This window comes from Trematomus bernacchii, unplaced genomic scaffold, assembly GCF_902827165.1.
Source record: "Trematomus bernacchii unplaced genomic scaffold, fTreBer1.1, whole genome shotgun sequence".
In the NCBI taxonomy this organism is placed as follows: domain Eukaryota; kingdom Metazoa; phylum Chordata; class Actinopteri; order Perciformes; family Nototheniidae; genus Trematomus; species Trematomus bernacchii.
In genome coordinates, this window is record NW_022988050.1 from 10,886,740 (window position 1) to 10,901,220 (window position 14,481).

Consider the following 14,481-nt stretch of genomic DNA (forward strand, 5'->3'; position numbering starts at 1 on the left):
TGCTCAAAGTCTCTGGTCTCACAGCAGGAGCACACACACGGCTGCAGACATGATGCACGTTGCTTTTCTCCTCCTGATCGTCTTCACAGGTAGGACTTTGTGCTTCATTAGCATGTTTATGTGTTTAACCTCCAAAAAGTGTCTCAAATATTATTGTTTCCTCATTTGACAGCATAGTGTCAATGATGAACTTTAGTATAACATTTTCCATAGCTCTGCTTATATCGGATTTATAAACTGTGAGGAAGTAGAGCCTGTACTTATTGTCAAAGCCATTTCATATCATACTGAAGTTTGAATTGTTAATCTTGAAGCAAAAAGGTTCAACTTTGGTCAAACTCAAAGCCATGACTTATTTGGTTTCTTTCTTAACTTTGCTGTTTAAAAATAAATAACGTACTGTTCTTGATAGGAAGTAAACAATGCTTAATTTAAAGAAGGTAAGGTTCTTAATGAACCAAGAATCCAAAAGCACTCTTCTTATCGAAGCATACATTTCAAAACTGCACAGTGAACATAAGTGTAATTTAATCTTTAAGCTATCTCAACAAGTAACTACAGAATTATCAACAGTTTGTTAAATAAAAGACAAGAGAAGGGAGGTGAAGAGATATCCATAACTGCACAAAAGTGTACATTTATTATTTGCTGGTCAATTTACACATGTATTATCATATATTTATTACACACTGTTGTCCATTCTTAATAATCATTGTTATCATCAGCACCAATACTTGCTACACCCAGACATTGCAAAAACATGAACAAATAACAATCAATAATTATAGATTAAATTAAATATATATATGAAAAAAAGAGCTAACCTATTTATTTTGATGAAAGATTAAATACCAAACTGCTCTCTGTTGTACTGCAGGCGGGTCCTCCTCTGAGAAAGTGTGCAGTTACCAGGATGTAGTGGACTACCTGAACCTGACCACCAATAGCGGCGTGTATAAACTGACCCGGCCCGTGCTGAACTACAAACACCCCACCGTGGTGCAGCTGGACGTCATCCTCTACGCCATCCTGGCTGTGGTAGGTGTATGATTCACCTGCTAAATGTTGCCATGCATATGATCTGTCCTGACTTATGTGTGTGTGTTATTCCCAGATTGAGAAAACACAAACTTTTATTCCTTTCGTCTGGGCAACAATGGTGAGTTTTTATTATTTAAATGCAAAATCTCTCTTTCTGATCACCTTTGACCCTCAGCCAACACTGGTTGGTTAGCTGTTGTTTTATTAAAACTGTCTAAATCTAGCTGTGTCTTATTCTTCTGGTCATACACCTTTCATTTACTGCAGACGTGGAACAATGAACGCATCAAATGGGACCCCGATCAGTTTTGTGGAATAAATTCGATTTCAGTTCCAAGAGAAATGCTCTGGACGCCAGACCTGTTCATCTATGAGATGTGAGCCTGCAACACACACAGATTCAAACTGGTGCTTATGAATAGAGAAATAAAAAAGAAAGACATAAGCAGTGACACAAAAACAGACTTTAAGTTTGAGAAAGCAAAGTTAAAAAGTATTTCAAATAATTGTATTTAATGCAGTGAATGGAAATTCTTGATAGAGAATGGGAGTTTGTTCTTTCTTCACATGCATTCTGTAATTTAATACTTTGATATTTGCTGATGCTACAGACCATGTGTGCTCACTATAATTAATGTACACACCAGTTGTCTTTATTGTGAAGAGCAATCATAAGCAATCACATTAACCTGTAAAGGAGCTTCATCCTCTATTCACTCTGCTTATCTGGAACAGTTTACACAGTTCTTCAAACATGACCTGTGTTTGTGTGTCAGGATACAGAAGGATGACTCCCCTCTGAATCCGTACCTGCACGTGTTGAACGACGGGACAGTCACCTCTGAAGAGGACCTGAGGGTGGTCAGCACCTGCAGGATGGACGTCCATAAGTTCCCCTTCGACACACAGAAGTGCAACATCTCCATTGGGTCTGCGATACACTGCGGTGAGGAGGGGGAGTGTGCGTGGCTGCCTCGGGTTACTTTGTTTTGGCTTGTTCTCTGAAAAGTACTCCCTCCCTCTCTCCTCAGTTGATGAGCTCCGTATCCTCCCTTTCTCCGACGCGTCTCGAGCCACCCAGTTTTCCCGAGAGGTGATAAAGTCTCAGGGGGAGTGGGAGTTCCTCCATCTGTCCATCTCCAGCAACAACTTCACCTTCGGCAATAGACAGTGGGAACAGCTCATATACACTGTGAGTTTATACAGAATATATATTATATCAAATGTTCTCATATCGTAGGCTCTGAGACAAAGTTAAGCATCTAACCAGACGAGCCGAGTATTTACAGAGGAAAATGTAGAGAAATTGTAATTCGAAATAAACCATGAGTGGAATATGCTTATATTTAATATGAGCTGTGTGAACAGTGTTAACAGTATTAACATATGCTTAGATTAATACAATATGAACACATTGAGTGTAGGTGTAATTACAGGTGATGCTAACAGTAGATTATATAATGCACTATGTAGCTGGAGGTATGATGTGAGTACAGTGTATGCATTTATTTCTATTTGGTGTTCTTGAATAGGTTAAATTATGTTGTTGTGAGCAAAAATAAATGACATCAAATATTCACAAGTCAGTTTTACGAATTTCTGACCAGGGACATTATTCACACTGTCGAGTTACATAAAACAAGTTACTGTAAAAATGATGTGAGTATCCAAGTGCCTTGAGAGGCAGCAGCAGCTACACGTTTTTTAACAGGATGTTTTTTGCCTCATCCATCCATTCTCCTTTTTGTGATAACTCTTTAAAGGGTATTTCATCAGATTTGGAATTGTCCACTTTTACTCAAGGTTGAATTTCTAAATCCAGAGATGTCAAAATGTCCTGTTGATCACCATGACCCTTTTTCCTAGTTCTCCATGAAGAGGAGGCCCCTCCTCCATGTCATCAACTTCCTGTTACCCATCCTGTTCTTCCTGAGTCTGGACATCGCCTCCTTCTTCATAGCAGACCATCGAGGAGAGAAGCTGGGCTTCAAAGTGACCGTGCTGCTGGCCATCTCCGTCCTGCTGCTCATCCTGAATGACATCCTTCCCTCCATGTCCGACAAGACTCCTCTCATATGTACTGACCGACACTTTGAGGGCGTATTGTTCACTGGATTGTGAATTAAACAGCATTACTTGTTATTGTCTGTTTCATCCTTTCAGCGACCTACTGCATTGTGATTTTTGCTATGATGCTGCTCAGCCTGCTGGAGACGATTTTGGTAACGTATCTCATGGAGAAAGACTCTGCTTCCCACGAGAAGCTCAGGCTGAAGAACAACTTGGAGGAACAACAGGAGAAAGTCAATAACTGTAACACAGGTAAGACCCAGATAACCAAATGATTGAATGATCCACAAACTTAACAGTTTGAAAACAATTCTACTAATGATTTTAGTTGAAATCACATAACACTTTTGATCATATCTTTTCACACAAATCACATTCATTTGACTAACACAAAGACATCAACTCTCCAGTTTTTTCATCATAATAATTGTACTTTCTTTTTAGAGGAGAAAAGAGAAAACTGCTGTCCATGCATCTGCAAAGTGTCTGACAGTGAGAAACAACATGAGCTGCTGCCGGTGGCTGAAGTGGTAAGGCACTATAGTTTATCAAATTAAGCAATATTAAGTAATCATTATCAAGACAGGTGGACATAATCATAGTTTCTCTTGCATCTATGCAGGATCTTATGTCATTTAATACTACAACTTGTGACCTAAAGATCCACTGATGACAGGAAAATGTCCGATCTGTGGGAGCAATTAGGAAACTGAAAATGTTTATGAAATAGATACATAAAAAACCCATAAATGGCCTATTTCAATTATGTTTCCCACACGGTTCCGATCATTTGACTCTTTTATTCACATTTTGTGAGGTCATCTTCTTCTGCAATGGTTTGATGGCGCCCAACTGGAGAATCAACACCATTGTTTATACCAATAAACCAACTCTTAATATTCCCAATATTGGCCTGACAATAGTGGATGGAGAAATGCATTCATTTCCATTTTCTCTAGCCAGTTTTCTTAAAATTCTCATGAAAACACATGTTTTACTATATATTACACTATTAAACCTGTGTTTATCTTGTGTGATAACATGCACTTTGTCAATGTCCACCCTGCTTGTAGTACATTACCATGAAACCACTCTAACATGACTCTGGGACTCCTGGTGCAGGTTAACAACAGCATTCAGTGGCGAGAGTCTCACGTGTTGCTGCTGATCCTGGAGGAGCTGAAGGAGCTGCAGCTCACTCTGAATCTACACCTGAACTGCAGACACCAAGCAGGGAAGTGCAGCCAATGGGCGGCAAGAATCAACAAAGCTTTCTTCATTTTCTATCTCACCGCTGTGTCACTGTTTCTAGCCCTCATCTTCATCGAGTGGAACACACATGGAAAATAATACTTTGTAATACCATAGGTTTCTGTGTTTTACCCTTATTTCCACAATTGTCGTGCTCTTATAAAATCACACATTGTGTATTTATAGTATCGCTTTGTCAAATCTATTTTATGTAGTTCAAATTAGATGACTTTTCCCACTTTGAAAGTAAAGTTACATAATTCTGTAAATGTGTCTTGCAAAGAATTATACTGTTGTTAAAAGCTTAATACATGTTTACCAGTTGCCCATGTTTAAGGCATGGACTTTGAATAGGGCTGTGAAAGTAAAATCTACATTTTTGAATTTCGATTCGAACAATGGCTGCTTTAAACCTTCTGGAATCATAAGCTGTGTCTCAATTTGGATACATTTATAACTTGCTTCATTCACTGGTAGCTCATTATAAATGCACCATCATAGTGCACTGCATTTTGCCAGCAAATGTCAGTACATACAGTATATGTGCAAATTGAGACTCAGCATTGGACAATGAAATATCAATTTGTAAGCTACAATGGATGTTTATTAGGACCTGTAAATGTCTTAAAATGGAAAGAATAAAGTAATTGAATGTGAATCCACAGATGTATTTACCGTTCTTTGATTGGCTGCTGCGCCCTAATTAGTTTCCCCTGTTCCTCTTTAGCCCTGCTGTCACCAGACCTCTGCCCACCTGTCCCCACCCCCACGTCTCTCACTACCTAACTGTATTAATGAAAGTGCAGCTGTGTCCGGTGATGCACCTCAATGTAGTCACCGCAGTCATGAGGGCGATGTAAGAGAATAAAGAGAGACTTTACTGCCTCCAATTCCATCCATCACGGACATCATTTCTTTTGTTTAACTCTGTAATATTTCAAATTATCTCTTTATACAGAGCAATGGATATTACCCCCATGTCCTGTTTGTCTACTTTTACCTCACAGCCCATCTGTCACTCCGACACTTTAAACTAATCATGGCCGTCCCCACCAGCCTGATATCCTTTATGTTATAAATGCAATCAAAAAGGAGGGTGTTAAATAATAAGAGCCGACAAAATCATGTGCACACTCATCGCTCAAGCTGCCTATCAGAAGTCCCCTCAGGACATTGTTCCAGCACATCGAATCACAGTGGATATTTTTTTTCGTCATGCTCGCAGGCAATGTTGGCACATCAATCACTTTAGTCCAGACTGAAATATCTCAACTGTAGACCTTTTCACAGCAGACAATTTGACTTTTCAAAGCAGCACAACATATTATAGATAATGACATAAGTAATGGCTCACTTTTGTTGCCTCATTACACCACTTGTTTTGTTTCAGCCTCTATAACTATAACGGGCAGACACTATGAAAACTGGTTGCAGTGTTAGCAGCAGCTTTACAGCAGTCAAGAAACACTTATTTTTAAAGTGAAACTGCTTCATTCATTGTTTTCAACTGTTTTAATTTGTTTGTTTGTTTTGGAGAGGAAGATACCTTTGCCTTCAATTCTGCCCCAGGTAAGAAATAGTCTAACCGGCAGAAGCAGACTGTTGGTGAGTAAAACAACACCCATGGTCTTACATTAGTTCATGGTGCCACCAAACTTTGTCTTTTGTTTTTGTATGGATTGAGAAATCCCTTTTGCTATGAAAATAACATATTTTGTATTTAACCATAGTGTGGTCACATCATAATAACATAATCTAGAGGGAATGTGCAAACCAATTCTTGTTTTTGATTCATTTTAGGACCTCACAGAACTCCCAGTGTGGCCGTCGACTATTCATAAAACAAATTGAAAGGAACAAAGTTATAGCTATTTAGTCAAATGGGAAAAAAGTAATTACTCTATCACTATTAAGGTTCTTAGGTTTACATGATTAATAGAAAAAGAGTATGATAAGCATAAAAGGTCCACAATATATAACAGAAGAATTGAAAGAGAACTTCGTATCCAATCATTTCATCTCTATTTCTCCCGATAACATCTCTAATTATTTGGCCTCTTTATGATGTCATAACGATTTTTTGGCTTGTGTAACCATTAGCCAATAACCAACCAAGGTAACCCCCCCCCTCACCTGATCACCTGAATCTCCTCCTAGAGCACCATTGTGTTTTTTTTAACCAAATATCTCTCAGAGGGGCGTGGGGAGGGGCTCCTTATTTTCATCTAAAGTAACAGACAGAGAATCAGCACTTTTGAAACAGGGTTGAAACAGAGGGGATTATGGGATGCTACAATGCATGATCTGTTTGGTATTTCGAGTCAAACACTTCAGAGACATGTTTTGTATATCTGACACCTATAATATATTGATGAAAAACAGTATAATAGGGGACCTTTAAAGGTTCTGTTTCTTCAAATGTGATGATTACAAATCTGATAATTAAGCAGTGATTTCACTTTGAAGGTAGCTCCAGAACTTTACTCTTATTTGAAGATCACAAAATAAAAACTAACATGTATTTTTATGAAATGTGTTATCTTGAATTAAAGGTAAGGTAAGTTTGAGAAACCGGCTCGAGATACACTTTTTGTTATATTCCATTGAATGCTCTTAACATCCCGATAGCAATGAATATCTTAAGTGCTTTGACAAAAAAATCCATAAAAAAATGTCATCTGTGGAAGCCGTAGTACTGTAAAAAGCACGACCAATCATTTTAGCCGGCCCGGCTAAAATGATTGGATGGCCTACCTGCCTGTCAGCCTTCCATCTGTGCACAAACTTATCTCGTGCCCTCATTGGTCATGTGCGCGTTCGTGTGTATTGGAGGAGGGGCTCTGTAAGGAAGTGGCAGATTTCTTCCGGCTGTGTATTTTCTAATTCTAGCGATCTCGAGCCGGTTTCTCCAAAATTACCTACCCCACCTTTAAGTGTATTTAAATCCCCTTTTCAAGCAAATGGTAACAGATATTTTAAAACATTATCATCAAGTGTATATAATGTTATCAATAGTACTAACTTTATAATAAATGAGGTGCTATTGACTTGTATGTATATGTATTTGTATATGTATTACATTGTCTGGAGTATGCAAAGTGTTTATTAGTCACTTACTTACTTTTACCATTAAACATCATTACAGTCCACTTTAGTCTCCAGCCTCTTTTTCCTCTATGAGAACACAGAGGAATTCTGGGATGACCACTGTGGGAGTGACCACGTCTGGCTGTCATAATAATGTGATTAAAAAAAAAGCATCTTCCGGTATGTGGGAGACTTGGGGAAATTTCCAGACAGTACTGAGAGGACGACATTACCTGTGCAGACATCTCACTCTGTTTGGATTCTCACAGTTGTTGCTGCCATGATGCTTACTGGTTTCATCTTTCTGCTCTTCCTCACAGGTAAGCCTGTTTATTTATTTAATGACAGTCCTCTGGTTCTGCTCATTTAAAGAACAATTTTTTGGTTTCCAGAGTAATACCAAAATGTACTAAAAAAAGAAAGAAAGAAAGAAAGAAAGGAAGTAAGTATATCAAAATTGTAAATATAGAATTTGTTTTCTTTTTTAATGACATTTAAAAAATGGCTTATTATAGGAACATTAAAAGAAAAAAAACAGTGTACTTAGAGAACTTTGCTTACATAATTAGGTTTATATACCGGGATATGAGCCGGAAAAGGGTGCATGATTTCAACAACATGGAATTTGGCGTTAATAGCAGATATCTCTCTGATGGAGAGCCCCATTTAATCTTGAATTACTGTATTAATGATCACTTTCGAAAGTCATTAGTGGACTGGTTGGATAAAACCCCTGCAGTTCTGCCAACGCCCATCTCATAATGGACTTTCAGTGACCACAACCACAGGATATTGCTGCAGATATGTGTGAGCTGGTGTTTATTTCTGGTTTGATAATACACTCAGAAGCAATGAAAACCTACCCACAGAGAATTATGTCATTTTTCTCTGAATGTCCAGACAAACACCAGTAGTTCTAATTTAGAAGGAAAGTTTAAAAGAGCATGTTTCCACATTACCTTATTATGTAATGAGTCATTTTCTGAATGTCTTGATGTTTTTGCTGTAGATGGGGTGTTACCTGAGAATAACTGCAGTTATCAGGATGTTTTAAACCACCTGCAGCTGACCAAAACCAATGAGCTGTACTCAATGACCCGCCCCGTTAAAAACTATAAGCGCCCCACACGGGTTTCTCTGGAAGTGCTGCTCTATGCCATTCTGGATGTGGTAAGTGAAAGCTTTCATGTTTTCCCGAACTGTGAAAAGATATTCTGACGAAAAAGCTCATTGTACAATCTTCAGGGTTTTTAAGGAGGAAATGCAGTACAAGCAAATGGGTTCCTTTAGTTGTTCTGTTCTCCAAATTTGAATGGAGATACTACCTTGTATTCACGTGTGTCTATAATAAACTAAATAACATTACAAATATGGCAATTGATTAACATTTAGCTGGAACATAAGGAAACAATAATCTTATTAGCTTTCGCAATATTTACTTTTAATTGAGCCTAAGTCACCAAATGTAATGTAAACAAGTGTGATTGAGCCCAGATTTGTATTACTATGCCATACCAGGGGACAACTTCTGCAGGTTTTCATGTATTACGAATAATATAATTTATTATTTTCAACTTTCACCGGGTGACCTCTTTAAACTCACTTTAGTCCGAATCAGACCTAACACATACTCGTTATTTATTTGTTTACAGGTTGAGAAAGATCAGAAATTCATCCCTTATGTTTGGACTGTCATGGTGAGTGCTGTAATTAATCCTGAAGGAACTTTTGTTTGGAAATGTTTTTCCATTTAAACGATATATTATGTTTATTATGTTACCGTGGATCCTGTTTCTGTTTTCCTCTGTAGAGGTGGAACAATGAATACATATCCTGGGATCCAAATCAGTTTTGTGGAATTGATAATGTTTCTCTTCCTGCTGAAGTGTTGTGGATACCAGATATCACTATTGAGGAAATGTAAGTGTAACTGCACACACGTGTGTGCACGCACACACACACACACACACACACACACACACACACACTTTTTCTGTATTGGTCAGATGCTAATGTAGTTAGAAAATTAACAATTTAGACTAAACAAATACATGTCTGTCTTTTGCAGTAAACATCAATAGTTCACGTAATGTTTACCCTTTGTATTTTTTCTTATTTGTGACCAAGTCATATTTGTGATCTGGACCGTTATTTAAATAATTATTTTATAGTATTATCTCAGCAAGGCACTGTACCAGTAGGGATGCATATGGACTTTTAATTTGGTAAAATAATCCTTGTCAATTATATCTTCTCTTATTTTGAAAAAGTCCTGAATCAATTGCCATCATTTGTGTTTTTGTGTTCACATGTCTCTGTGTGTTCTCTTACAGGACAGAGAAGGACAAAGCCCCTCCGAGTCCTTATCTCACCATCAATGATAAAGGTGATGTTGAAGTCCAGAACGACCAGGTGCTGGTCAGCACTTGCAGGATGCACATTTACAAGTTCCCCTTTGACATACAGAACTGCAACCTCTCCTTCAAGTCTACCATACACACCGGTGAGAGCATGGCGAGTTCTGTAAGAGTTTGTTGTGACATGAGGTAATAAAATAACTGGTGAGGTAGTTTTAATGGGGGAATCCAGCAAATGTTATGCAGATGCCCAATGATGATGGTCCATTGAAGAAATAAGTTCCTCAGGGTGGACTATATTGATCGAGAAAGGTAGCAAAAAAAAATGTAACAATTAATCTTGAAACTGGTGAATCATTGCAGGAAATAAGTTAAAAATAAGCAGCATTTCTTTTTGCATCATACAAATCAGCTTTGTGAAAAACTGCCCCTTAAAAAATACCTTTTGTCTTTGCAATGATGCACTCGGCCTGTGAATAAACCAGTCGCAATGCTACCTAAAGTGTTTAAACAAAGCAAAAGTCACACTTCTGCATGTGCAATGTCAGCAAATGAACTCAATCATGTCATGCTACAACTTTTAATACAAAAAACTAAACTTTTTTCCATAATTTTCCAGTGCTTCACATTAAAAACAGTCTGCTCCGCCACATTTTCATAATGAATATTTGTACACTTGCCAACGTGTAGAGTTTGCTTGAGGGATTCAACTTTGCAGGTTAGAGGCAGTCTCACATTGTGGGTGGATCCTCTGGGACATCTTTCAAGTGCCTCTGTGGAGGTGTAGCAAGACCGCCTCTAGTTTCAGCTTGTTAAGGCCCAGGGTGAAGGCGGCTTGCGACTCCTATCTTGAGCTTTACAGCACCCCTCGCCCACACCTCACCACTTCCCAGGGCCAGGGACTTAGTTCTTGCTGTACCCTCTCTCCATTTACTGAGAGGGCTCTGCAACAATGTTGACAACCCATTCAAACACCTCTTGAAACCCCTTTTGTTCACCATGGGTGTGAATGTTATCAACATTAATATCTATACAACAAATGAGTTTTAACATTGTTTATAGATGTACCCTCTTTATTTGCACCAGATCAAGTTAATTTGGTTTTAATGTTAAATAGTTTATTCCGTATTTCCAACATAATAAAGTATGTCCTGCTGCCTCTACTGGCTTGTGAATCAAACTTACAATGGCTTACTGTCTCAACCACTCCCATCACTTTACGTCCATTCTCATCTAAAATCACCTTTCCGTCCATTTATCTTTCATTCCAGCAAAGGACATTCGACTCCAGCCAAGCGACAACTCTACAGAGGCCACATTGTGGTCCCGTGACGTGATGCGGACCCAGTACGAATGGCTGTTTCTCAACATGACCGTTACCACCAACAACGCCAGTGATCTGATCAGCCAAGACATCATCATTTACACTGTACGTATACAGATGTACAAAGTATCCTTTTTTCTTTCAGTTTGTTACCAAATGTCCCTTATTCGCTCATTACCCCCATAATGTTCTGTCCATCAACCTTTCCTTATTTCTTTCACGTTTTGGTCCTCAATATTTATCTTTTCCATTTGTTTCCTTCCCACTTTTGCTACTTTATCTGATCTGAAAATGTAAATAAAATTGTATCTCAGAAATATCTTTTCTTGAGTCCATTTTACAGGTTTTTCCTCAAATAAACCTATTGATAGAGAATGCACTCGAGGAAAAATACCTATTTGTCTTAAAAATCAAATCCAAACCACTGATGTAGAAAAATAAGAACAGAGTAGAAGTGAAAAGAGACCTTTTTGATGCAGCTGCATTGATGCAAATGTGCATGCTGCATTAGCATTCTATTCCTAATGTTATGTTTATTCTAAGAAAGTTTAACTTTTATATAAAAGCCCATTGTGTTGCATTTTTTTGTATGAAAGATGCTATACAAACAAAGTTTTTTATTAGACGAACATATATAATTGTTATTTTAACGTATTATTTCATAGTATTTCAAGATTAAACATATCAACCATCTGACACCAACATTTTTTTCACAGATCACCATGAAGAGGCGGTCTCTCCTCTATATTGTCAACTTCCTGGTACCTGTCCTGTTCTTCCTGTGTCTGGACTTGGCCTCCTTCCTGATCTCAGACAGCGGGGGAGAGAAGCTCAGCTTCAAGGTCACTGTGCTGCTCGCTGTCACTGTGTTACAACTTATTCTAAATGACATTCTCCCTGCCTCTTCAAACAGGATTCCTCTTATTGGTAAAGCAGCTTAGAGTCATTCATATTGGACTGTCAATGTGTGTTTATTTGTCTTTATTAATGCTGCTGCCTTCTCCCTCAGCGGTTTATTGCATTGGGATTTTTGCTCTGATGCTACTAAGCCTCCTGGAGACAATTTTGGTGATGCATCTGATTGAAAAAGACTCCCAAGCATCCCAAGACAACAAGGCAGATAATGGTCGGAACAAGGACTGTAACAAGAGGGGCAAGGCCAACTTCCACAATAGTCACCAAGGTAAGACCAGGATCGATTTTCCATTTTGAAGATGGGTTCCACCATGGTGGAGAAGGGGCCATTATGAAGCCCTCTTTGTGCCCCGGACCTATAAAGCGTCTTAAATGTTGTGATCCTATTTCAAAATGGTCTCTTGTTATGATGTCTTTTAGTTGTTGTTTTTCTTACTTTCCGGTTAATCGTAATATGTTGAATTGGGGGGGACATTTTCCTTTCAGAGGGGAACGAATGGACTCAATGCGGCTGTATCTATGATGTGTGTGAAACTCCGTCTGAATTGCTGCCTGTAACCAAAGAGGTTAGATTTGAGTTGCACTTTGCCACAAAATGCCAAATCGCAAACATAACTGATGATAAAGGTAAAATCCATAGTTGTGTGAACCAGTCTACAAAATATGTTTTGCAGGGCAACAGCAGAAAGGTGATTGAGGAGTATCATGCCTTGGAGAAGCTCTCAGATGAGCTGAGGGAGATGCAGAAAACATTGTCCCTGCTCCTCAGCAACACCAAGGAAGTGGCGAAGCCTGGTTACTGGACTAGAGTGGCAAAAAAAGTCAACAAAGTTTTCTTTATTTTCTATTTAACAGTGGTAAGTCTGTTCTTAATTATTATCTTTTTAAAATGGAACACTGGATAGAGGTGATTATTGCTACATCATAAAAACACAATTGTCTGTTTCCATTAAAAGAATTACACTAGAATGACTATATCTCATCTTTTCATGTCTTCGGTGTCTAATATGCACAATGTGTATGTATCACAGGTTGTCCAGTTGTAGTTGATGTGTATATGTAATATAAAAGTTGTTAATCTGAAGGTACAGTATTAGCTTTGAAAACATATATCAAGCTCATAGTATCACACAAAGAAATAATACAATACAAATTATGCATGCTCCTTTTATGCTTAATGTATGCTTAGTGCATGTGTTGTATTAGTGTTTTGGATAACATTTGAATGCCATACTTGTTTTGTATAATGCATTCCTGATTATATATCTTAAGAGAACCATTGTGAAAATAAAGGTTATCTGTCTTCAAAAAGTACTAGTAAATTATAATTTGTCTCCTTAAACAAACACACACGGTTTGATTTGTATCAGTTGTGGGGACCAATGATTTTTTTTGGTCACTTGTGGGGACATATTTGTATGGATGCAATTTCTGGTGTGCTTGGCAGTAGTTATTTGAATCTTCTATTTCATATTCCTCTGTATGTTCATTAGAAAAAAATGTATGTGTTCAATTGCATTGGTCAATATAAATTCAGCAACCGGCAATGCTGCCCCCCTCCTTTTGGAGCACGTGTATTGCACATTACACCTTATAATATGATTGTTAAAATGTATTCACTTTGCATCGATAAGATTGGATCGTTGATCATTGAAATAATATATACATTCAGAGACATTGTAGTTGCCATCAAATTAAAATATGGTATTGTTAAATTATTCTGGACCACTTTGCAACTTAATTAAAAGCGGCGATTGTGAGGAATAAAGAAATAATTGAGCATGGAGGTGATGGGAAAGTTTGACACAGTAATCACCTAATATTAGTTTTATATATCATTTAAAAGTGTATTCTACTTTGCTGGTATCCAAAAGCAGCTCATTTAACTACTTTACTTTGGAAAACAAACAGCCATAAAAGCAGAAGCACAAATTAAACAGCTCATGTTATGACATCCAAATTGATTTAACCACAGGCAGCTTAGTGTCGAGACTGTTGGCAATTTCTCGGAGCCTTGATGCATTAGCGAGTTTCTATCATTTGACTAATCAAACATTCTATTTTTAACTGATTAGTCAACAACATTGTTGGTCAATCAATTGCCCGTCCCTGCAGGCTGATAACAGACAGTTGGGATCGCGGCGAAATTCTCTCTGCAGACCCATTCTCACAGCGTTTATCAACCTTTTACTTACTCAATATCAAGCCACACTTATTGTTTTTACTTCGGCTGTGACTTTGTGTGTGCTCAGGATGAGTTTGGCTGTGTATCGCTAACAAGGAAACAACACCTCACAGGGAGGGTGGGGGCTAGAGCTATTGGAGCTACAACGAGCCGTTAAAGGCAGAGAGTGAAATTCAGTGAATACAAGTAGTTTACAGAGATGCTGTATGAGAAACCAATGTGAGTTTGGAAAATTGCACAATATAAATCTA

General features: G+C 38.1%; 2 protein-coding genes across 2 annotated transcripts; both read left to right on the forward strand.

Annotated features, from left to right (window-relative positions):
* On the forward strand, positions 1-5,026 carry LOC117473294 (5-hydroxytryptamine receptor 3A-like). Its single transcript, XM_034118811.1, has 10 exons — positions 1-89; positions 878-1,038; positions 1,115-1,159; positions 1,309-1,418; positions 1,818-1,987; positions 2,073-2,233; positions 2,908-3,118; positions 3,205-3,363; positions 3,556-3,641; positions 4,234-5,026. Exons 1-10 carry the CDS (start codon positions 50-52, stop codon positions 4,459-4,461), a joined length of 1,371 nt encoding a protein of 456 aa, XP_033974702.1. The 5' UTR covers positions 1-49; the 3' UTR covers positions 4,462-5,026.
* A 3,512-nt stretch (positions 5,027-8,538) lies between these two features.
* On the forward strand, positions 8,539-13,268 carry LOC117474010 (5-hydroxytryptamine receptor 3A-like). The gene is made up of 9 exons (XM_034120002.1): positions 8,539-8,619; positions 9,102-9,146; positions 9,260-9,369; positions 9,783-9,952; positions 11,078-11,235; positions 11,847-12,057; positions 12,140-12,313; positions 12,532-12,611; positions 12,720-13,268. The coding sequence occupies exons 1-9, from the start codon at positions 8,542-8,544 to the stop codon at positions 12,948-12,950; spliced, it is 1,257 nt and encodes a 418-aa protein (XP_033975893.1). The 5' UTR covers positions 8,539-8,541; the 3' UTR covers positions 12,951-13,268.
* The last annotated feature ends 1,213 nt before the right edge of the window (positions 13,269-14,481 follow it).

Coding starts and splice junctions, on each gene's coding strand:
- LOC117473294 (XM_034118811.1), top strand. CDS start 50: ATGATGCACGTTGCTTTTCTCCTCCTGATCGTCTTCACAG. Junction 1,419..1,817: donor GACCTGTTCATCTATGAGAT/GTGAGCCTGCAA, acceptor TTTGTGTGTCAG/GATACAGAAGGATGACTCCC. Junction 3,364..3,555: donor AGTCAATAACTGTAACACAG/GTAAGACCCAGA, acceptor CTTTCTTTTTAG/AGGAGAAAAGAGAAAACTGC.
- LOC117474010 (XM_034120002.1), top strand. CDS start 8,542: ATGACCCGCCCCGTTAAAAACTATAAGCGCCCCACACGGGTTTCTCTG. Junction 8,620..9,101: donor TCTATGCCATTCTGGATGTG/GTAAGTGAAAGC, acceptor ATTTGTTTACAG/GTTGAGAAAGATCAGAAATT. Junction 12,058..12,139: donor AAACAGGATTCCTCTTATTG/GTAAAGCAGCTT, acceptor CTTCTCCCTCAG/CGGTTTATTGCATTGGGATT.